Here is a 22,678-nt window from a genome sequence, read left to right as displayed (position 1 = left end):
AAACCATTAGGACAACCATTGGGATGCCTTGAACCATTTGGACAACTTAAACCATTAGGACAACTATTGGGATGCCTTGAACTATTGGGACACCTTTAAACCATTAGGACAACCATTGGGATGCCTTGAACCATTAGGACAACTATTGGGATGCCTTGAACTATTGGGACACCTTGAACCATTAGGAAAACCATTGGAATGCCTTGAAACATTAGGACAACTATTAGGATGCCTTGAACCATTGGGACCCTTTAAACCATTAGGACAACCACTGAGATGCATTGAACTATTAAGACAACCATTGAGAAGTCTTGAACCAAGACATCATGGTCATAGACATTTATTTGTATTTATTTTTCTACACAAACTTCTTGTATTGATAGGTTATTTCTTGAACACAGCCTATGCATACTTGCAACTACACCCAAAAATACATTCTGCTACTCCTCCTGAGTATGGCAATACCACACGTGTGAGACTTTTACACAGCCTGGCCACATACAGAGGCCCAACATCCAAGTAGAACCTCCAGGCGTTCTAGGAGCAAAATTACACATATAATTTCATGATAACCTATCTCAATTTTGAAGGCCCTGGAGCACCAGGAAAATGGAAACACCCACAAAATGACCCCATTTTGGAAAGCAAACACCTCAACGTATAATCTATGAGGCATAATGAGCCTTTTGAACAGTTCGTTTTTTTCCAGACGTTTTCGGAAAACGTGAGAAACAAATGAAAACGCATTTTTTTTTTTTACACAAAGTTGTCCATTTCTAAGATATTTACAACACACAGCATGTACATAGCAAAAATAACACCCCAAAATACATTCTGTTACTCCTGAGTATGGCGAAACCACATGTGTGAGGCTTTTACACAGCCTGGCCACATAAAGAGGCCCAACATCCAAGTAGCACCTCCAGGTATTCTAGCAGGATAAATTACACATATAGGGCTATTTACGCTATGCCTCCGCAACTTTGACAGGTAAGTGCAGTATTCACAAAGCACTTGCTCCGTAAGTTGCGGCGGCGTAGCATAAATTGGCCGGCGTAAAGCCGCCTAATTCAAATGTGGAAGATGTGGGCGTGTTTTATGCAAATTTATTGTGACCCCACGTAAATGACGTATTTTCCGAACGGCGAAAGTATCCCAGTGCGCATGCTCCAAATTATGCCGCAAAGACTCATTGGTTTAGACGTGAACGTAAATTACGCCCAGCCCCATTCACGGACGACTTACGCAAATGACGTAAAACGTGAAAAATTTAACATGGTCCCGACGTCCATACTTAACATTGGCTGCGCCTCCTATAGCAGGGGTAACTATACACCTGAAAACGCCTTACGTAAATGGCGTATCTTTACTGCGACGGCCGGGCGTACGTTCGCGTATCTCGCTGATTTACATATTCTAGGCGTAAATCGGCGTACACGCCCCTAGCGGCCAGCGTAAATATGCAGTTAAGATACGACGGCGTAGGAGACTTACGCCGGTCGTATCTTAGCAATATTTAAGCGTATCGTAGCTTGAGAATACGCTTAAATATATGACGGCGGGGATTTGGACTTACGACGGCGTATCTACTGATACGCCCGTCGTAAGTCTACCTAAATCTGGCCCATAATTTTCAGACTACCGGTCACATTTTTGAAGGCCCTTCATATTTCTAACACATAACATGTACATACCAAATAACAAAAGATTACCTGTGGTTTTAGTAGTGCAGTGGTCCACAGAGGAGAGCATCGGTCCAGGCAGCAGGCAGGGATGTGGTCAGTGACAGCAAAAGTAATCGTCCAGGCAGCAGGCAGGGATCCTGTCCATAGTTAGTACAGGCAGAGATACTGTTAGCACAGAGAAATGGTCAACACAGCCAAAGTATTGGTCCAGGCAGCAGAAAGAAACATAGTCCATAAAGTCCTGGGTCATTACAGGCAGCGATATGGTCAGCACAGCCAAAGTATTGGTCCAGGCAGCAGGAAGGACCATCAAGCTTAGGGCCAGGGGGACAGGGGTAGAGGCTTCTCCCACCCAAATCTCTTTGAAGCCTCCGGGCAACCAGACCCTGTTCTGGGAACACAGAAAACCAAAAATAGATTTTCTGTACTTCAACGCTATTCTGTGAGACCCATGTGTACTAAAGTAGAAGGGCAAAAGATCAGTCTAAGTGGCAGGCAAAAACATGGTTGATTAACAGGCTGAGGTTGGTGCACGTGGAAGTCAGAAACGTGGTTAAAACGGCAGGCAAAGGCATCTTCGGTAAAAAGGCTGAGGTTGGTGCACGTGGAAGTCAGAAACGTGGTTAAAATGGCAGGCAAAGACATCGTCTATAAACAGGTGAGGGTCAGTTAACATGGAAGGTAGAAACATGGTAGCAGGTAAATGATCCACACAGGTATTTGAAAGGGGGAAATGGCAGTCTGTTACTAATAAGGGGAAATAATATCTGATGGATGTGTGATCATTTTTGAAGCAATCACCGATACACAGGCCAGGTTGGGAGGGACAATTGGGACAATAATAACTTGTATTTCTTCTAACTCCTCCACTTGAGCATGCACGACATCTCTTTTGGCGTTTTCTTCCAGATTCTGCGTGGGGAATGTTATAGGGAAAATATTGCTCATGAAGTCGACTCACACTATCAGAGTGAATGCTTCCTGGGGCGAGTCCTTGCTGGTAAATCAGGTCAGTGACAATGTCTGCAATATATTTGAGGTAGGTGATGGGTTGGTTTTCGGGTGATTTTAAGACCAGGGACAGTATGTACAAATCTGTGTTTTTTACATCTGTCCCTGAAATGTCCCTTACCGACATCCCTTTGGTCTAAAAATCCCAAGATTATAGCTGCCCCGCTTCTCCAGTACCTTCTCAGTGTGTATATGTATACTGTGTGTGTCTGTATGTGTATTCTGTGTGTTTTGTGTGTATGTATACTGTGTGTGTGTGTCTTTATGTGTGTTCTATGTGTATGTATACTGTGTGTGTCTGTATGTGTATTCTGTGTGTATGTATACTGTGTGTTTCTATGTGTATGTATACTGTGTGTGTCTGTATGTGTATTCTGTGTGTATGTATACTGTGTGTATCTGTATGTGTATTCTGTGTGTATGTATACTGTGTGTTTCTATGTGTATGTATACTGTGTGTGTCTGTATGTGTATTCTGTGTGTATGTATACTGTGTACGTCTGTGAATCATAGAATCAGTTACGCATATATTTGGCCAAGATACGAGCGGCGTAAGTCTCCTACGCCGTCGTATCTTGGGTTGCAATAATTACACTGGCCGCTAGGTGGCGCTTCCTTAATTTCCGCGTCAAATATGTAAATGAGCAAGATACGCCGATCCACGAACGTACGTACGCCCGTTGCAATTAGTTACGCCGTTTACGTAAGACATACGCCGGTGTAAAGATAAAGCATGTCTCTAGGTGGCGCAGCCCATGCAAAGTATGGACGTCGGAACAAGCGTATCTTTTTACGTCGTTTGCGTAAGTCGTACGCGAATAGGGCTGTGCGTAAGTTACGTTCACGTCACAGGCATTGAGCCGACGTATCTTTGGGCGTAAATACAACGTGATACTGAGCATGCGCGCGTTCGTTCGGCCATGCATCTACATGGGGTCAAGCCTCATTTAAATACAACACGCCCCCTACCAGCCTACTTTGAATTACACGCGCTTACACCGGCCCATTTACGCTACGCCGCCGTAACTTAGGACGCAAGTGCTTTGTGAATACAGCACTTGCCCCTCTAAGTTGCGGCAGCGTAGCGTAAATACGACACGCCCGCGCAACGTAGAGCGGCCGTACGTGAATCTAGGCCTGTGTGTCTGTATGTGTATTCTGTGTGTGTGTATGTATACTGTGTGTGTCTGTGTGTAGGTATACTGTGTGTATATATTGTGTGTATGTATACTGTATGTGTGTGTGTGTGTATACTGTGTGGCCCCATAATCTGTTGCCCGGGGGCCCCATTAACTCTTATTGCCCGGGGGCCCCATTAACTCTTATTGCCCGGGGGCCCCATAATCTCTTATTGCCCAGGGGCCCCATAATCTCTTATTGCCCTGGGGCCCCATAATCACTTATTGCCCGGGGGCCCCAAAATCACTTATTGCCCGGGAGCCCCATAATCTCCTATTGCCCGGGAGCCCCATAATCTCCTATTGCCCGGGGGCCCCATAATCTCTTATTGCCCAGGGGCCCCATAATCTCTTATTGCCCAGGGGCCCCATAATCTCTTATTGCCCGGGGGCCCCATAATCTCTTATTGCCCGGGGGCCCCATAATCTCCTATTGCTCGGGAGCCCCATGAGTTGTCAGTCTGCCACCCTGGTTGTAACCATATTGCTACACTTAGAGGCGTCTCTCTTCTCTTTTATACTCTGTAGCTCCTGTTCGGTTTTGCTTCTAATCCCCTTGTGGAGTCTTCCATTTGTGGATGGACATTTTATGGTTACACAACCTGTCACATTGCTATAATCTTTTTATATGGACTATAAACTGAAGGATCTATGAATAAATGGTTGTGGAACGAATCATTTGAGTTTCCATTATTTCTTTTTGTGAAATACGCTTTGATATACGCTAAGGGCCAGATTCTCGTATATCCGGCGTATCTCTGCGGCAGCGTAACGTATGTCAGTTACGTTACGCCGCCGCAAGTTTTACAGGCAAGTGCTTTATTCACAAAGCACTTGCCTGTAAAGTTGCGGCGGCATAGCGTAAATCACCTGGCGCAATCCCACGTAATTCAAATTAGCCGGGTAGGGGGCGTGGAGCATTTAAATTAAGCGCGTTCCCGCGCCGAACGTACTGCGCATGCGCCTTTCGGAAAATATCGCAGGGTGCATTGCTCCAAATGACGTCACAAGGACGTCATTGGTTTCGACGTGAACGTAAATGGCGTCCAGCCCCATTCACGGACGACTTACGCAAACAACGTACATTTTTAAATTTCGACGCGGGAATGACGGCCATACTTAACATTGGTGGCTCCTCATATAGCAGGGGCAACTTTACGCCGCGCAAACCTAACGTAACGTCGTAACTTCACTGCGTCGACCGCGCGTACGTTCGGGAATTCGCGTATCTAGCTAATTTGCATACTCGACGGGGAAAACGACGGAGGCGACACCTAGCGGCGAAAAAAAAATGCATTTAAGATCCGACAGCGTAAGAGCCTTACGCCTGTCGGATCTAATGGATATCTATGCGTAACTGATTCTAAGAATCAGTCGCATAGATACGACGGCCCAGATTAGGACTTTTACGACGGCGTACATGGCGTTGCGCCGTCGTAAGCCCTTTGAGAATCTTGGCCTAAGTGCTTTGGATGACAAGCATGCTTCTGGGAACGAATTATGCTCGCAGTCCAAGGTTTTACTGTATAATGTTTGGGGGTTTTATGTGATCTTCAGGCCTAAAAATATATAATTTTTAAACGTACCAAAAAAACGTCTTTGCCCGTGAAAAGGTTAAAGACCAACCCAAAAGCGAATAACCCAGTCAGTGAACGCTACCAGGAACTTGGCGACCGTCGCCGTTTTTACGTAACCGCTCGTTCTCTAGCTAAGCTTTAACGAAATCACCAGATAAGAACCAGATCTGTAAATTCTGAAGATAATAGTCTGAAGGGCTGGCAAGATTAGTTCTTACGCAGCATTTTTGTACTGCTTACAGTGTGCAAAGCGATCGAGCAGCGAAGGGGTTAAATAAAAGGAATCGAGAGAGAGGGGGGGGGGGGGGGTGGACGGGGACCGGTGCTAGCAAGAGCTTACAATCTAAGCTGATGTCTGCAGCAGACGTAAGGGCCAAACTATTGCAGAGTGTCCACGTGGGGAGCAGAATATTTTGGACTGCCTGGACTCTGTCTGCTATCACTATGTGTGTGATTTGTGTCAACAACTGAGACTCGTCGTCACTGCAAAGTCCCAGGCGTAAGCAGGCAGAACAAGGTGGGGGGGGATAGGACGCTGTCAGATTGCCGGGTGCAGCAACTGTTTAGGGGGGGGGCAGGGGACCTATAGCCGGTTGACGCTTGGATACAGTGTCTGGAACCTCTAGGACTTAATGACACGGCGACTTATTCCTCCCGTAGTCACGAGTTGACAAAAGGCATGGAAAGCAAATATTGCGAAGCTTAATCTTTTTTTAATTTACTTGGCTTGGCGGAGTGGTGGTGGAGTGGTGGAGTGGTGCAGAGTACCCCCATGATTTTGGGCGAGGAGAGGAGGACTTCTCACCCAGCTGGGTGGCAAAGAAACAGAAGGTTTTGTTGGAGGAATGTCCTGGAGCAGTTATTGTGTTGTTTTCAGAGAAGAAATGGAAAGAAGAGAGTCCAAAACGAGAAGAGGGTTTGCGAGCTGCTCATTGAGAATAAGGTAAGCGGCGTTCGCGCGGCCAGGACCTCACGGGGACAATTTTTCCGAGGCTGTGTGCGTCTCCGGCTGCCATATTGTCGCTGTGTAAATACGACGGCCATGCGGTAATAGGCAGTTCTGTGCTTTAACCCGCATGTGGCCTTTGATCCGACAGGTTCGGTTGTTTTTTTAACCACTTAAGACCCGGACCAAAATGCAGGTAAAGGACCCGGCCAGTTTTTGCGATTCGGCACTGCGTCGCTTTTACTGACAATTGCGCAGTCGTGCGACGTGGCTCCCAAACAAAATTGGCGTCCTTTTTTTCCCACAAATAGAGCTTTCTTTTGGTTGTATTTGATCACCTCTGCGGTTTTTATTTTTTGCGCTATAAACAAAAATAGAGCGTCAATTTTGAAAAAAATTCAATATTTTTTCCTTTTTGCTATAATAAATATCCCCCAAAAATATATAAAAAAAACGTTTTTTTTTCCTCAGTTTAGGCCGATACGTATTCTTCTACCTATTTTTGGTAAAAAAAAATCGCAATAAGCGTTTATCGATTGGTTTGCGCAAAATTTATAGTGTTTACAAATAGGGGATAGTTTTATTGCATTTTTATTAATATTTTTTTTTCACTACTAATGGCAGCGATCAGCGATTTTTTTTCATGACCGCGACATTATGGCGGACACATTGGACAATTTTGACACATTTTTGGGACCATTGTCATTTTCACAGCAAAAAATTCTATAAAAATGCATCGTTTACTGTGAAAATTACAATTGCAGTTTGGGAGTTAACCACTAGGGGCGCTGAAGGGGTTAAGTGTGACCTCATATGTGTTTCTAACTGTAGGGGGGCGGGGCTGGACGTGTTTCATTGATCGTGTTTCCCTATATCAGGGAACACACGATCAATGAAAGCGCCACAGTGAAGAACGGGGAAGCTGTGTTTACACAGCTCTCCTCGTTCTTCAGCTCCGGGGACCGATCGCAGGACTCCAGCGGCGATCGGGTCCCGCGGCGAGGACGTACAGGTACGTGCTTGTGCCCAGCCGTGCCATTCTGCCGACGTATATGTTCAGGAGGCGGTCCTTAAGTGGTTAAGGGACTCATAGATTAAAAAATAAAAAAAGTTTCGGACCTAGTTGCCTATCTGTCATATATGTGTTGAAGAGAATAACTTTTCTATCTGAAGCCCTGTACACACGGCCCAGAATCTTGTCAGGAAAAAAACGTTGTTTTTCCTGACGAGATTCCTGGCAGGATTCTCTTGCTAGCCGAGTGTACAGACACTCCATTCAAAAGAACGCGGTGACGCCATGGACTACGACGAGCAAGCGCTCATCGCATTCGATGCCGTCGCCGCCATCTTGCTACACCCTACCTATGTCTCGGAAGCTACCGCGCATGCGTCAAAGTCATTTTGAGAAGGCGCGGCTTTCCACGGCGACAGGTAAGTATACAGACGCTCGGGTTTCTCGGCAGGTTCTCTATTTTTCTCGTCTAGATTCTGGGCAGTTTTCTCGACGAGAAACCTCAAAGCCTCGTACACACACTCGGTTTACTCAGCAAGAAAGCTCTGCCAGCAGTTTTCTTGCTGGTTCTTGCCGAGAAAACCGAGCATGGCTTGACTCCTAAATAGGCAGATCGTTATCATTCAGCTTTCTTATGGTCACCTGCACAAGCCAGATGTTCTGTGGAGGTGCCAAATTATTTAATTACTCGTATTTATAGAACTGACAACCATATTAATTATTAGAAATGTATTTGTTCAGATAAGACAAAAGGAAAAATAAAAATCCTTCTAATTTTCTCATCAATACAGTCGAAAAATATGAACCTTCTACTATTACATCTGTTCATTCACATCAGTCCCACTCCCTGCCCTCATGGTCTATAGTCCCTAACTCCCATTCATACAAATTACTAGGGCCAATTTAGATAGGAGACAATTAACCAACCATGACATTTTTTGAGTTTTTGAGGAAACTCATGCAAGCACAGGATGAACATGCAAACTCCATGCAGATGTGGTCCTGACAGGGATTCAAACTGGAGACCCCAGTTCCACAATTTAGAAGTACCAACCACTAAACCACTGTGCTGCCTGGTGAATGTCTTGGTTGGCCATATTTGAATGGTATCTTATACCTCCCAACACTTTGAGATGGGAATGAGGGACACCTATCAGCAAAAGTATGAAGGGCATAGGACACACCCTTTGCCACACCCCCTTAAAGGAGAATTGGACAAAAAAAACAAAACAAGATTGGTTGAACCCAAAGTGCTTTTTTTACCACTACTATTCCTTTATATTGGCTTTTGGAATTTACAAATGCAGCAATTTAGAAATCAGATGAAAGGGTTAGAGCTGGGAAACACTTTTTGATAGATAAAAAGTGCATTTTATATACAACTATATAGATCAGACCAAAATGAGGGACAGAGCGACATTACTCCAAATCAGGGACAGTCCCTCGAAATCAGGGACAGTTGGGAGCTATGGATCTGACCAAATTCCGATTTTAGAAATACAGTCAATATCGCAATATGACAGTGTGTATGAGATTGCCCATTTTGTCAAAATATGGCTGCATCTGGTCATGTCTGCCTTTTACAGTGAGGTTGCTCTTGATATGCCCGCACCTGAAAGCTTGGCCGGAATGCTGATTGTCTAGATCACGTTTCAAACATAAGGCCCTCGGGCCAAATTCACCCCTTTAGGACATTTCATGTGGCCCTCGCACCTCTCCTGCAGCTGCGGCAACCCCCTGTTTTTTTACCCCCACCTTGTCTCAGCAGTTGGCAGCAGAGAGGAGGACAGAACTCCTCTTAGAGAGACTGCACCTTTCTGTGCAGCCACAGCACCCCCCATCGTCACCTCCCCTGGCCTCAGCATTCAGCAGACTCCGACCGCTGACTCCAGTCCTCCTTCAGACCCTGCACTTTCATAGTTGCCAACATTGTAAAAAAATGTATTGGGGCACTTTTTTGGCTGTAGGCAGAGTATTATTATAATTGGGGGTGGGGCATGCATTTGTAGGCGTGGCATATCAACAATAAAAATGTGGCATGCATGGCTTAAATAGGTGTGGCTCAAAGAGGGTGTGGTTAGAGTCTGAGTTGAATGAGGGATGGAGAAGGAAAGAGGGAGAGAGAGAGAGAAAGAAAGAAAGAAAGAGAAAGAAGGAAGGAAGGAAAGGAGGAGAGAGAATGAAGGAAAGATGGAGGGACAGCAGGCCCAGATCCTACACCACAATAGAAATATGTGTATTCCAGAGTTCAACAAATCGGTAGATAATGATACTTCAATCATCCCAACACCATGGTTGTTATGGTGTCAGGACGATTGAAGAGCATTATTTCTATTATTACATTGTAATATAGAATGAAATCATTCAACTCACCATAATGCAGAATCAGTGGAAGCCCTGAGTGTGTCACCTGCCACATCGCCTGCCACCAGATGCCATCAGGTGCCCCCAGCAGAGTCCGTCCTTACACCAGGTGCCCCCAGCAGAGTCCGTCCTTACACCAGGTGCCCCCAACAATGTCCGTCCTTGCATCAGGTGCCCCCAGAAGCAGAGCCCCTCCTTACATCTGGTGTCCCCGGCAGCGGAGCCCTCCTTACATCTGGTGTCCCAGGCAGCGGAGCCCTCCTTACATCTGGTGTCCCAGGCAGCGGAGCCCTCCTTACATCTGGTGTCCCAGGCAGCGGAGCCCTCCTTACATCTGGTGTGCCCGGGAGCAGAGCCCCTCCTTACAGTTGGTGTGCCCGGCAGCGGAGCCCTCCTTACATCTGGTGTCCCCGGCAGTGGAGCCCTCCTTACATCTGGTGTCCCCGGGAGCAGAGCCCCTCCTTGCATCTGGTGTGCCCGACAGCGGAGCCCTCCTTTACATCTGGTGTCCCCGGCAACGGAGCCCTCCCTACATCTGGTGTCCCCGGCAGCGGAGCTGTCCTTACATCTGGTGTCCCCGGCAGCGGAGCCCTCCTTTACATCTGGTCTCCCCGGCAGCGGAGCCCTTCTTTACATCTGGTGCCCCCAGCAGTGGAGCCCTCCTTACATCTGGTGTCCCCAGCAGTGGAGCCTTCCTTACAGATGGATCTGAGTCTTCATCCTTCTAGGTGATATTGTTAAACTAATAATGATGACATAATAATAGGGACCGAGGGGAGAACTTCCAGTGTCTGTACCGAAAGAGGCTTCTTCAGAAACCCGGGTACACGCGTGGGGGCAGTAGAAGATTAGCATTCAGGGGAGAGTAGGAGGAGCAGCAGTGCAGAGGGCTGGAGGGACGGAGTTCCGAACGCAGCCGAGAGCCAGGGGAAAACAGGTTTTCAAGGGGAAACCTTTCTCGGCACAACACCAGCAGTTCCCGGCTTTCTCGTGTGTGTTCAGTGGAGAGGGGAGAAGCCGATTGGCTGCTCCTCCCCACTCCACTGAACACAAGGGGAAATAATCCTCATGGCGGCGGCGGCGGCCATCTTTTCTTAGCCCGCCGGCTGTTTTTCACTAAGACATCCTAATTTTCTCGGGACAAGGGCAAAATTGGGACGGGGGTTCTAAAATCAGGATTGTCCTGGGAAAATTGTGACTGTTGCCAAGTATGCATCCCAGCTTTTAGCAGCATAAGGTAAGGCGGGTGCGCTGTGATGTAAAGGAGGGTGGGGGACTCGACTTCTAAAGGTGATGGGGGGGGGGGCTCTTGACATCTGATGTAAGGAGGTGGTAAGGTTCTCTGGACATCTAGTCTTACAAATACAACCGGCCATTTGAGAACAACCATAATGCCAATGTGGCCTGCGAAGTTGAGTTTTCCACAGGCTGCTCTGGAAAAAGACGGTGTGGTTGTTTCAAAGAGCACAATGTGATGATACTTAAACAAAAATTAGCTGCATGGTCGAGTTGCCAGAAAAGAGCCTTTACTGCGCAAATGTTACAATTGCCCAACAACACCTTGACATGTCTCAAAGCTTCTGACACACTAAACTGGAGTGATGAGACCAAAATGGAGCTTTATGGTCACAAACATAAGCACTATGTTTGGAGAGGTGTCAACAAGGCCTATAGTCACAAGAATACCATCCCCACTGTGAAGCATGTTGGTGGCTCACTGCATTTTATCAGAAAATACTGGCAGACAATTTGTATTCTTCTGCATGAAAGCTGCGCATGGGACGCTCCAGCATGACCATGACCCTAAGTATAAGGCCAATTGACTCTCCAGTGGTTACTGCAGAAAAAGGTGAAGTTCTTGGAGTGGCCATCAGTCTCCGGACCTTAATATCGAGCCACTCTGGGGAGATCTCAAAAGCGTGGTTCATGCAAGACAACCAAAAACTTTGCATGACTTGGAGGCATTTTGACAAGATGAATGGGCAGCTATACCACCTGTAAGAATGCTGGGCCTCATAAACTATAAACTACAATAGACTGCACCCTGTCATTGATGCTAAAGGGGCAATACAGAGTATTTAGAACTAAGGGTATGCAGACTTTTGAACAGGGATCATTTAATTTGTTTGCTTGCCATGTTTTATTTCATCATTGTGACATTCTGTTATCACCTACAGTTAGAGCCGGTACACACAGGGACGACCTGTCAGGCGACTCAGCCTCCTGACAAGTCGCGGTCCGCTTTATTCAATGGAACTGTTCTAATAGGAGCGACGCAAGTCGCTCCGACTTAGAAAAAGGTTCCTGTACGACTTTGGGGGCGACTTGCATTGACTTCAATACAGAAGTCATTTTCCAAGTTGCCTCTCAAGTCGTCTTGAGATCACCTTGCCGAGTCGCCCCCAAAGTCACGCCTGTGTGTGAACTGGCTCTTACTGAATATGAATTCCATAAGACATATAAGAAATGTGTTTTGTCAGCTCACTCATGTTTTCTTTAAAAATGGTACATACTAGGGATGCACTGATATCATTTTTTTTTTACAATGAGTACAAGTACCGATATATATATATTTTTTTTTGTACTCGCCAATACTAATTAATCATCTGCAAATCGAAGTTCATCCTTTTGATCTGTAGATGAATAAATAGAAAGATACAAAAAGAAACAATGCTTCTTTTTATCTTTCTGTTTCAGTGGCTGAGCAATGTTGTTAATAAACATTGCCCTACTTTTGGGTGGAACTCCCACTTTAAGGACGCAGCGGCCTAACGCCTTAACCAATAATTGCCTATTTATTTTTTGTTACATTTCAGCTGTTAGTGGGGGAATCTAAAAGAACCGAGCCTGAAAGTATCGGTTTCAGGTATTGGAGCTTTTGCACGAGTACGAGTACAAATGCTTAGTATCAGCACCGATACCGCTATCGGTGCAACCCTAGTACATACTGTATACTAGCAATTCTCCAAGGGTATGCAAATTTTCAAACACAACTATTTTACAAAAAGTACACGCACATGAACTTTAATGGCGTCTTAGTCTGTAGGGTTCAATATGGAGTTGGCCCACCCTTTGCAGCTATAACAGCTTCAATACTTCTGGGAAGGTGGTCTACAAGGTTTAGGAGTGTCTATGGAAATTGGTTTCAGATCAGGTTTCAGCACCTGTACTGTCCAAGTCACATGATTCTTCTAGACTGGGTGCACAGACACAGACTCCTGGAAAGTTACACCCACTACATTCCCAGGAGTCTGTGCGGTGTAGGTTAGGAAGCTTAATTTTTAGCTAAATAGCTTCCTTTACCTTACTGCAGTACTGGTTTCATGTCCTCATTGTTCATTTTTGCTTTGAAGTAGCTGTAATTCTGCTGTGATCTCCACACTTCCTGCTTGTCTGGCTCCTTATGAAAAAACTCATGGGAGCTTCTCACTGTGGTCCAAGCTGTGTGTCTAAAACTCCTCAGAACCAATCAGATTCACTTTAAAAACAAAACACTGCCCTGGATTTTTTTTTCTGTGGGTCTCTTTACTTCACAGAAACATGAAACCAGTTTAAAAACAAAAGTGAAACTACAGGCACATTATATGATTGAATTTAATCTATTTTTAATCATTTTTAAAAGGAATCAGTTAACTTTTATGCCTCTATACCCTGTAAACAGTCATTTCAGCAAAAACATTTTTTTCCTTTAGTGACCCTTTAAGCACCTAGTTGCAGGAAGAGGGAAGATTAACTATTCTGCCTAGCAACAACACTTTGAAGGCATCTAAAAAAAAATGTTTTTCTTAAAGGACTAATGACATTTTTTTTAAATTACTGATGTAATGTTATATTTATGGGTGGAACTCCACTTTAATAACCCAGCTTATTGGTTTGACGGCAACCCGGCTTAAACCTTACTTTTTACCACTACACTGCGGAACCATTAACCATAACAGGCCCCCAGCCGACCCAGCTCGGAGACAACCCCTTTTTCCCCGCAGTGAAACTATAACCGTATTCCAGCGGACACCGGTCCACTGGAATAACCCCCCATAAGGGTTCCATCCCACCGATGAGCCCACCACTATTTCCATCACATCTGTAACTGCCACCATCAAAGACCAACGAACACTGCCAACCACACCGCCACGGCTGTCATGACGACCCTTGTCCACAAACCTGTAATAAAAGAAAGCAAACAAACGACACAAAACACACGACAAATAGGGAGGGTGGGTGGCAAAAACTGCTTCCTTGTGTAAGTCTCCTTCCCGCACTGTGCCTCGTGTGTCCACACACCCCCTTTATATAACACTCCGCCCCCTCCTGCTCTCACCTCGTGTTTCACTCCAGCCAACCAACACTTCCTCTCCTGTTAACTCCTTGTTGCCCCACCTCCACACAGTCATGCCCGGCCCTACGTTATTCTGCCTTTCTGTCTTTTCCACTCCAGGCCTCCCTGGATAACTGGGCCTACTCGACAGGAACACAGCCTCAGACCAACGTTGTCCCCAGACTGAAATCACACACACCCACCTCGCACCAGGAGGGCCACGAGGCGAAGGACCCCAAAAAACGGCATCTGCCCCTTAAGTATCCCCTCCCAGCATGCACAGTGGGGTCACCACTTCCACTGCACCGCTGCCGAGGAGGGACACCTAATACACCATGGTACACCTGCATTCCAACATGGGCCTGAAGTGGTAACGCCACCCACAGGCAACAAGGAAAAATACTACAAGGCAGTACCACAGCCAGAACAGAGGCAAATTTGTATATAATTCAACAGGTCTGAGCCCAACTATTGGCCTAGACATCCCTTAAATTTGAAATAGCGCCCCCATCTTTGGGAGCAGGGCACTTCAATAATAATAAAAGTATGACCTCTAAGGAAAAACAAGGCATATACAGTATACAGCTAGCAGTCAGGTGGCTTAATTAGCTGTTGGCATGTTTACTGTACCTGCTGTGTACAGTAAACTCAGGCACAGTTTAATCATTGAGCCAGTCAATCAAGACACATAATTCCGTGAACATTCCAAATGGCTAAAGAAGGACAATGTAGGTATGATATAAATACCCCCTTTTTTATGTCCAAGGACATCACAGACAATGCAATATGATATATACTAACAAATGTATGCTGAAAAGGATGAATTTCCAAATTTCACAAACAAATCTAATTAATATGAATCTACAGCACAGCATACAGAGTTCAGGGATATGGGAAACGTAACATAGCATTGCATACAAGGTGCACCAATTAGGGGTACTTTAATGTAATGTCTACAGTGCGTAACGGAATGGCAATCAGGGCCCTCGTAATAGCATCATGGGCCCCTGGGCAAAGAAATGCTCTGGGGCCCCTTCAACGATGACAGTGCAGGTAAACAGACATCAAGTAGGTAGGAGGCAGACTGCCTCCCCTGTGTATCTATCACTCTCAGTGCCATCATGGGGCCCCCAATTTCAGGGCAGTGTGGGCTCAAGGACCAGCTGCTTTGGGGAAAGTGCAGGGGCCCCCCATGCAGCTGGGGCCCCTGGGCAGTGCCCAGGTGTGCCCTCTCATTTAAGACAGCCCTGATGGCAATGGCTACTGTGTGCAATGTAATGCAAAATAATACAAAGCCCCATAATTGCTGATTTATATTGGTGGTCAGTGGAGAGGTGCTCAGTTGTATTGCCATTAATTGGAAAAGTGCTCCTTATATTGAAGTTTAGTGGTAAAGTGCCTCCTTTCATTGGTGGACAGTGGAGAAGTTCCCCCTTACTTTGTGTCCATTACATTAGTGTTTAGTGGAGAAGTGCCTCTTTAATCCATTATATTGGTGGTCAATGTAGTGTCCCTTTATATTTGTTGTAAGTGGAGAATTGCCACATTAAATTGATGGTCTGCTGTAAAGTACCCTCATACAGTGGTGGTCAGAAAATGAGTATTCCCTTACATTAGTTGTGAGTGGCAGTAAAAATGCATCTTACATTGGTGGTCACTGGGAAGAGTATCCCCTTGGTTGTCCATGAGAAATATGCCCCCTAACATTGGTGGTCAGTAAAAAGTGTGCCCCTGTCAGAACCAGAATCTGAACCCACAATCTCTGTTGTGTCTGGCAGTGGCTCTTCTTGCTGACCTACTTCCCTGTTCCCTGTCTGATCATTTGGACAATCTTGCCTTTTTTCTTGTGAACGTTGAACTTTTTGCTCCTCCCATTAACTTCCTGATTTAAGCCATGTCTCTGCACTTCCTGTTTGCCAGAATATTGTGCTCTCTCCAGACGATATCTTGCTCCTCGCATACCTGCAGCTGTCCTTATCGCTACTGCTACTCATTATCAACCTTTGGCTTGTTTCTCGACTACGCTTTCGCTTGATCCCAACGTGCGACCACCTATTACCGACCTTTGGAGTGTCTATTGACTATGCTTCTGCTTGATCCTTACCTGATATATCTTCTACTGGACCCTGACTTGCTTACCTCCTGGTGGTATGATCCTGAGGACTACTAACACGCAGCAAAACCCATCTCCACCATCTGGGTTTTTGGTGAATGCTAGACCCTGCACTTCGGGTAAGTTAGTGTCATCCGCCAGAGAGACCCGCTTGTTTAGTGCTGGTAGGTGGGAGCCTCTATACTGCTGTTGCTCCTCATCTCTAAGCTTGACCCCTGAACGTGACAGACCCCTTATACAGTATGTGTGGGTATATGGAAGAATGGCCCCTCACGTTGGTTGTCAAAAGGAAGTGTGCCCCCTTACATTGTTAGCCAATGGGAAGAATTCTCCCTTCCATTGGTGGTTAATGGGAAGAATGCCCCCTTTGCATTGGTGGTTAATGGGAAGAATGCCCCCTTCCATTGGTGGTTAATGGGAAGAATTACCCCTTCCATTGGTGGTTAATGGGAAGAATGCCCCCTTACATTGGTGGTTAATGGGAAGAATGCCCCCTTACATTGGTAGCCAATGGGAAGAATTCCCCCTTACATTGGTGGTTAATGGGAAAAATGCCCCCTTACATTAGTGTTGAATGGGAAGAATTCCCCCTTAAGTTGGTGGTCAATGGGATGAATGCCCCATTGACCAGCAATGTAAGGGGGCATTCTTTCCATTAACCACCAACTTAAGGGGACATTCTTCCTATTGACCACCAATGTAGGGGGCATTCTTCCCATTGATCACCAGTGTAAAGGGGCACTCTTCCTATTGATCAAGGTTAAAGGGGCACTCTTCCTATTGACCACCAATGGAAGGGGGCTGTCAGGGGTCAACCTTGGAGACCAGTAGCTACAGCAGTAGAGAGGCTCCTACTGACCATCAGGGTAAGTAAGCAAGCAGGTCTTCCCCTGGCAGATGGTGCTGGCTCACCTGTGTAGACTTCACCCATTAAAACCAGACAGAGGCTATATTCTCTGTAGATCGAATGTTATTTACTGAAAAAAAATGGGGAAAATACTGCATTATGACCCCGCAGATACGCTGCGTAAGTGTAAATGTGCTCCGTCGTATCTATGCGCCGTGCCCATAGAACTAGATACACCTGAAAATAGGCTTCCTACCACCGACGTAAGTTTCCTACGCCGTCGTATCCTGGGCGCATATTTACACTGGCCGCAAGGGGCGCTCCCATTGATTTACGATTTGTATATGCAAATGAGTGAGATACGCCGATTCACAAACGTACTTGTGCCCGTCGCTGTTTACGTAAGTCGTACGTCCGGCGTAAAGTTAAGCCTCTTAAAGGAGGATGTAAGTCATGTCAAGGTATGGACCAGTGAACAGCCGTCGTATGTTATGTCGTTTACGTAGTAGTACGTGAATAGGGCTGGGCGTAGGTTACGTTTACGTCGTATGCAGTGATTCGACGTATCTTAGGGAGTATTTCCGACGTGATTCTGAACATGTGTCCACTGGACGGCGCACGCGCCGTTCGTTCGGCCCATCATTTGCATGGGGTCACGGTTCATTTAAATGGATCACGCCCACTTCCACCTACTTTGAATTAGGCCGGCTTACGCCAAAGAATTTACGTTACGCTGGCGCAACGTTGGGAGCAAGTGCTTTGTGAATACTCTGCTTGCCTCTCTGTGTTACATCGGCGTAGTGCATATGAGATGCGCTACGCCGGCATAAATATGCGCCAATGTATCTGAATCCGGGCCATATTTTCTTTAATACTGAGCTCCATCTAGTGGCCAAAATGTGGTATTTTTTACATTTGCACTGTTCTACTTTTCAATAATAAAGATCAATTTGCATTGATTGATTTTGCCCATTTCCCACATGAACAAATTCACATGGAGTTTTAATGGACGAACATCTGTGCACAGTTTCTATAAATACACCCATTTACTTACTGGCACCAGTGTAGGGTAGGCCGCTTCCAGCACTGGGGATAATAAAAGTTGTGTGACCTTTGATACACCTATGATAGTTGCATAATAAAGTTCTGTCGGGAAAGCAGAATATGATAACTGTGACTATTGAGCAATTTTATCTTCCTGCAGGGTAGTCATTATTATATCTCTTAGACAAAACTGCCAGAAGTGGAAAGAGGACAAGACCCAAGAGGTTAAGGGCCCAAGTGTGACTTTCTCCTTTGTATTTACCAGTTATGTGCTCACATTTACTGCTGTACAAGTTTAACTCCTAAAAGGAGTGCCATGCTTATATGACTTTACACAAACTGCCATTACCGTTGATAAAGACATCATGGCTCCTACTGCCCCCCGATAGTTGTAAAGTAGGGTGGCACAAGCAACTATTTTTTTTTCTGTTATTAGAGCAGTATAGGCACTGCCATAGCTTTCTGCCCTCAGAAAATACTAGTTACCTGGCTGTGTCTGATGCCTATAGACCTGGATCGAACGTGCTGCGAATCAATGTCGGACAGGCGCCAAAGTTCCTTATCTCTACATTTATTCCAGTTCATTGACTCAGAAAGCATTGAAATTACAGCATCAGCATGGCAGCCAGGGATCTAGCATTCTCAGAGAGATCAGCAAAGAGGGCCTTCGCTATTTTCTCATGACAGAATCCCTTTAGGGTTCCATTATTACCAAAATGTGTGCATTGAGTGCATGTAAACGCATGTTAATTGACATGTGTTTACATGCTGCATTGCATTTAAAATGTAAAATGTGCTTCAATTATTATTTTTATTTTTTACTTCACTAAGCTTTATTTGTAAAGGAAACCTTTGCTGCTTTGCCATTATAGGTGTTGAAGGGCACTAACATGCGTTTACAGATGTTGTGTCACATGACAAGAGAAAATGATGAAAAATGTAAGGCATGTTCTACTTTTTTTCATTGAAATCAGCGGTGTGAACTAGGGGTCAACCGATATCATTTTTTAAGGGCTGATACAGATTTTATGTCCGCCTTTCAGGCCGATATACGATTTCAGGAGCCGATATTCTGTACATTGAAAGTTTTGAAAACTGCTGTGGGCGGCTGGCTGGTTTGCACCCTGCTGTAGGTGGGTGGCTGGCTGGCACCCTGCTAAGGGTGGCTGGCTTTCAACAGGCTGTGGGTAGGTGGCTGGCTGACACCCTGCTGTGGGTAGGTGGCTGGCTGACACCCTGCTGTGGGTAGGTGGCTGGCTGACACCCTGCATTGGGTAGGTGGCTGGCTGACACCCTGCAGTGGGTAGGTGGCTGGCTGGCACCCTGCTGTCGGAGGCTGGCTGGCTGACACCCTGCTGTGGGTAGGTGGCTGACACCCTGCTGTGGGTAGGTGGCTGGCTGACACCCTGCTGTGGGTAGGTGGCTGGCTGACACCCTGCTGTGGGTAGGTGGCTGGCTTACACCCTGCTGTGGGTAGGTGGCTGGCTTACACCCTGCAGTGGGTAGGTGGCTGGCTGGCACCCTGCAGTGGGTAGGTGGCTGGCTGGCACCCTGTTCTGGGTAGGTGGCTGGCACCCTGCTGTGGGTGGGTGGCTGGCACCCTGCTGTGGGTAGGTGGGTGGCTGGCACCCTGCTGTGGGTGGCTGGCTTGCACCCTGCTGTGGGTGGCCGGCTGACTGTCTGGCACCCTGCTGTTGATAAGTGGCTGTCTGGCACCCTGCTGTGGTGGCTGGCTGGCACCCTGCTCTGAGTAGGTGGCCAGCTGGCACCCTGCTGTGGTTGGCTGGCTGGCAGACACCCTGCTGGAGGTGGGTGGATGGGTGGCTGGCGGGCACCCTGCTGTGGGTGGCTGGCAGGCACCCTGCTGTGGGTGGCTGGCGGGCACTCTGCTGTGGGTGGCTGGCGGGCACTCTGCTGTGGGTGGCTGGCGGGCACCCTGCTGTAGGTGGGTGGCTGCTGGCTGGCTTGCCTTCTCTGGTCCAGCCATTCTATGGCGTGCACTGTCCGAGGCGAGGGCGGCGGCAGCCTTTGCCCTATCCAGGTAGAAGAAGCCAGGACTCAGACTGTTTGCAGGTCCAATGCACGGACCGCCGTGTACTTTGCCTGCAGTGCAAAACCTTCTGAGGCCTGGCTTCTTCTACCTGGCCGATGACATAGTGGGCCCCAAAAAGATGGTCGCCAGAGCAGGGGGAGACCAATATCGGTACGTTTGTGACTGATACTGATTCTTTAAAAAAAACATTTTTTCTTTATTTTTTATTTTTTTATTTTATTGAATTTTTTTTTTTTTGGTTTTACAAACACTTTTTACTTTCTGCAAAGAACGAGAAAGATACACATTGTATTCTTCTTCTGCATTCACAGAAAAAAAAAAAACAGGGGCCAATCAGAGGCTACCACAGCAATCAAGTGACACGGAATCGGGAGATCCGAGACCCGACCGTTAGTACAGGGCCTGGGGCTCCCGGTAAGAGCCTTAGTCGCCATGCGGCACAAAGGGAGAAACATATATATGTGTTATGACGGCGTGAAGGGGTTGAAGGCCGGTTCACACCGCAATTTCTGCTTTCTGATGCATTTTTGATGCATTCCAGTGCGTTTTCCCCTATTTTTTTCCTTTATCTCAATTGAGGACATGGGTGTTCGGGTGCGTTTTTGATGCATTTTGCCATGTTCCAGATTTGTTCCATACAGAAAAAATGCAGTATGTTCAACTTTTGTTTACTGCACTGGAACGCACTGCACTGGTGTGAACTAGGGCCAATGGAATCCATGTTAAACAATGTCAATGCATTTTTCATGTAGAATAAAACACACTGAACTGCATCCGCTGTGAACCAGCCCTAAGTGTAAAATTTCACTTACAGGGCCCATTCATACCATCTACTTACCCCAAAACTGCAAATACAACAGTTTCCATTATAATCTATGAAGCTCTTTACATTACATTATTGTATTACAGTGCAGTATAGTTTTTTTTTTTTTTTAAACCTGCCCTTTCACCATGCATCCCTATGTAATGCCTGGCTTCATGTGAGGCATGGATCTACACATTGTGTAGTGAAATCAGAGTAAATTCCATAAAAGAGAGAAGCCTGTACAACAGTGCAAAACTAAAGGAGTGCTACTTTAAAATATGTAATAAATGGAAATAATTACATTATCTATGCAGCGGTACCCCTGTGAGGGCTGCTTATAGACTCTATACCCCACTGGCTACCCCGACTCTGCAAATCCTCTCTTACCTCTGTCACCTTGGGTTCCATCCTGAAATGTTGCGTTAGTAATGAGAATCTCACACAGTATCACCGAACCACTCAAATGTTTACTGAGATAAAGAATAAACACAATAAAAGGCGTGAATGAACACAATTTATGATTGACAGAAAATATCATTTAATTCGGATATGTCAAGCATGTACCTTTATGACCTGAATAGGTGTATGTGTACAGGTGCACAGAGAGACAAATACCCAACACCTTTAGCGCATGTGTTGGACACCATTCCTCTGAGGCCTCAGCACACAAACCTGCATACAGTGCACAGCATATACATACAGTAACACAAATCAGATTCAAAGAATATCTCACAAAATGGCTTCTCCTAGGTTGTAATTCAGTAATGGGCCTTAAAGCGGAGCTCCACCATTTAAAAAATATTAAAAGCCAGCAGCTACAAATACTGCAGCTGCTGACTTTTAATATTAGGACACTTACCTGTCCTGGAGTCCAGCGACGTCTGCAGCAGAAGACAAGCAATCGCTCGTCTATCTGCTGCCCCCACCGCCATCCTCGGTTAGGGAATCAGGAAGTGAAGCGCTCCGGCCTCACTGCCCGATTCCTTACGGCCGTCCTCACTGGTCCCCGTTGTGTTCTGGGTTCTGAGTGTTTCCCAGAACACAACGTGCGGGGGCGAGAAGTGACGCAATACCCGCAGACTCCCTGCCGTGAGGACTCCCGGAAGTGGGTGCAAATACCTGTCTTTGACAGGTATCTGCACCCCCTTCCCCCCTGAAAGGTGTAAAATGTGACACCGGAGAGGGGGAGGGTTCCGGTGAGCGGAAGTTCCACTTTAGGTTGGAGCTCCGCTTTAAATGTAAAGCAGTAAAGCATAATACAAGAAGTATTGTATTGAATGTTCTTTCAATTCCGAATATCTTCAACTAGCCTGTTATTTATACTGCAGTGTAAAGGACTGAAGAAAAAGGTGTACTGATAAATAATTAAACTTAAAGCGGAGTTCCGGCCACAATTTCCCTTTTTAAATATAAATACCACTGTAATACACAAGCTTAATGTATTCTAGTAAAGTTAGTCTGTAAACTAAGGTCCGTTTTGTTAGGTTGTTACAGCATTTAGACACTTTATAAAATAGAAATGGACTGGGGCCATCTTAAGTGTGGGCATCATGAAGCCAGACTGTATGACTTCCTGGATTTCAGCCTTGCAGATCTCACACAAGCAGTGTCAGATCAGGTTTCAGCACCTGTGCTGTCCAAGTCACATGATTCTTTGAGACTGGGGAGTGCACAGACTCCTGGAAAGTTACACCCACTACATTCCCAGGAGTCTGTGCGGTGTAGGTT

General features: G+C 46.2%; 1 protein-coding gene across 3 annotated transcripts in view; it reads left to right on the top strand.

Moving 5' to 3' along the window:
* Window positions 1-22,678, top strand: part of GRB7 (growth factor receptor bound protein 7) — a 252,688-nt gene that overhangs the window by 1,000 nt on the left and 229,010 nt on the right. The window contains exon 1 of one of the 3 annotated variants that reach the window (XM_040330145.1): window positions 5,831-6,394. The exons of 1 other annotated variant lie outside the window; for it this stretch is intronic. In XM_040330145.1, the coding sequence (XP_040186079.1) occupies window positions 6,224-6,394 (171 nt within the window). In that variant the 5' untranslated portion in view covers window positions 5,831-6,223. Of the gene's footprint in view, window positions 1-5,830; window positions 6,395-22,678 lie in introns of those variants that run through there. One more of the 3 variants, XM_040330146.1, reaches the window with a different exon arrangement.

The sequence above is a fragment of the Rana temporaria genome, chromosome 12 (assembly GCF_905171775.1).
Source record: "Rana temporaria chromosome 12, aRanTem1.1, whole genome shotgun sequence".
NCBI classification, from domain to species: domain Eukaryota; kingdom Metazoa; phylum Chordata; class Amphibia; order Anura; family Ranidae; genus Rana; species Rana temporaria.
The sequence above is the reverse complement of the archived record's forward strand: the minus strand, read 5'-3'. Positions and strand labels throughout refer to the sequence as shown.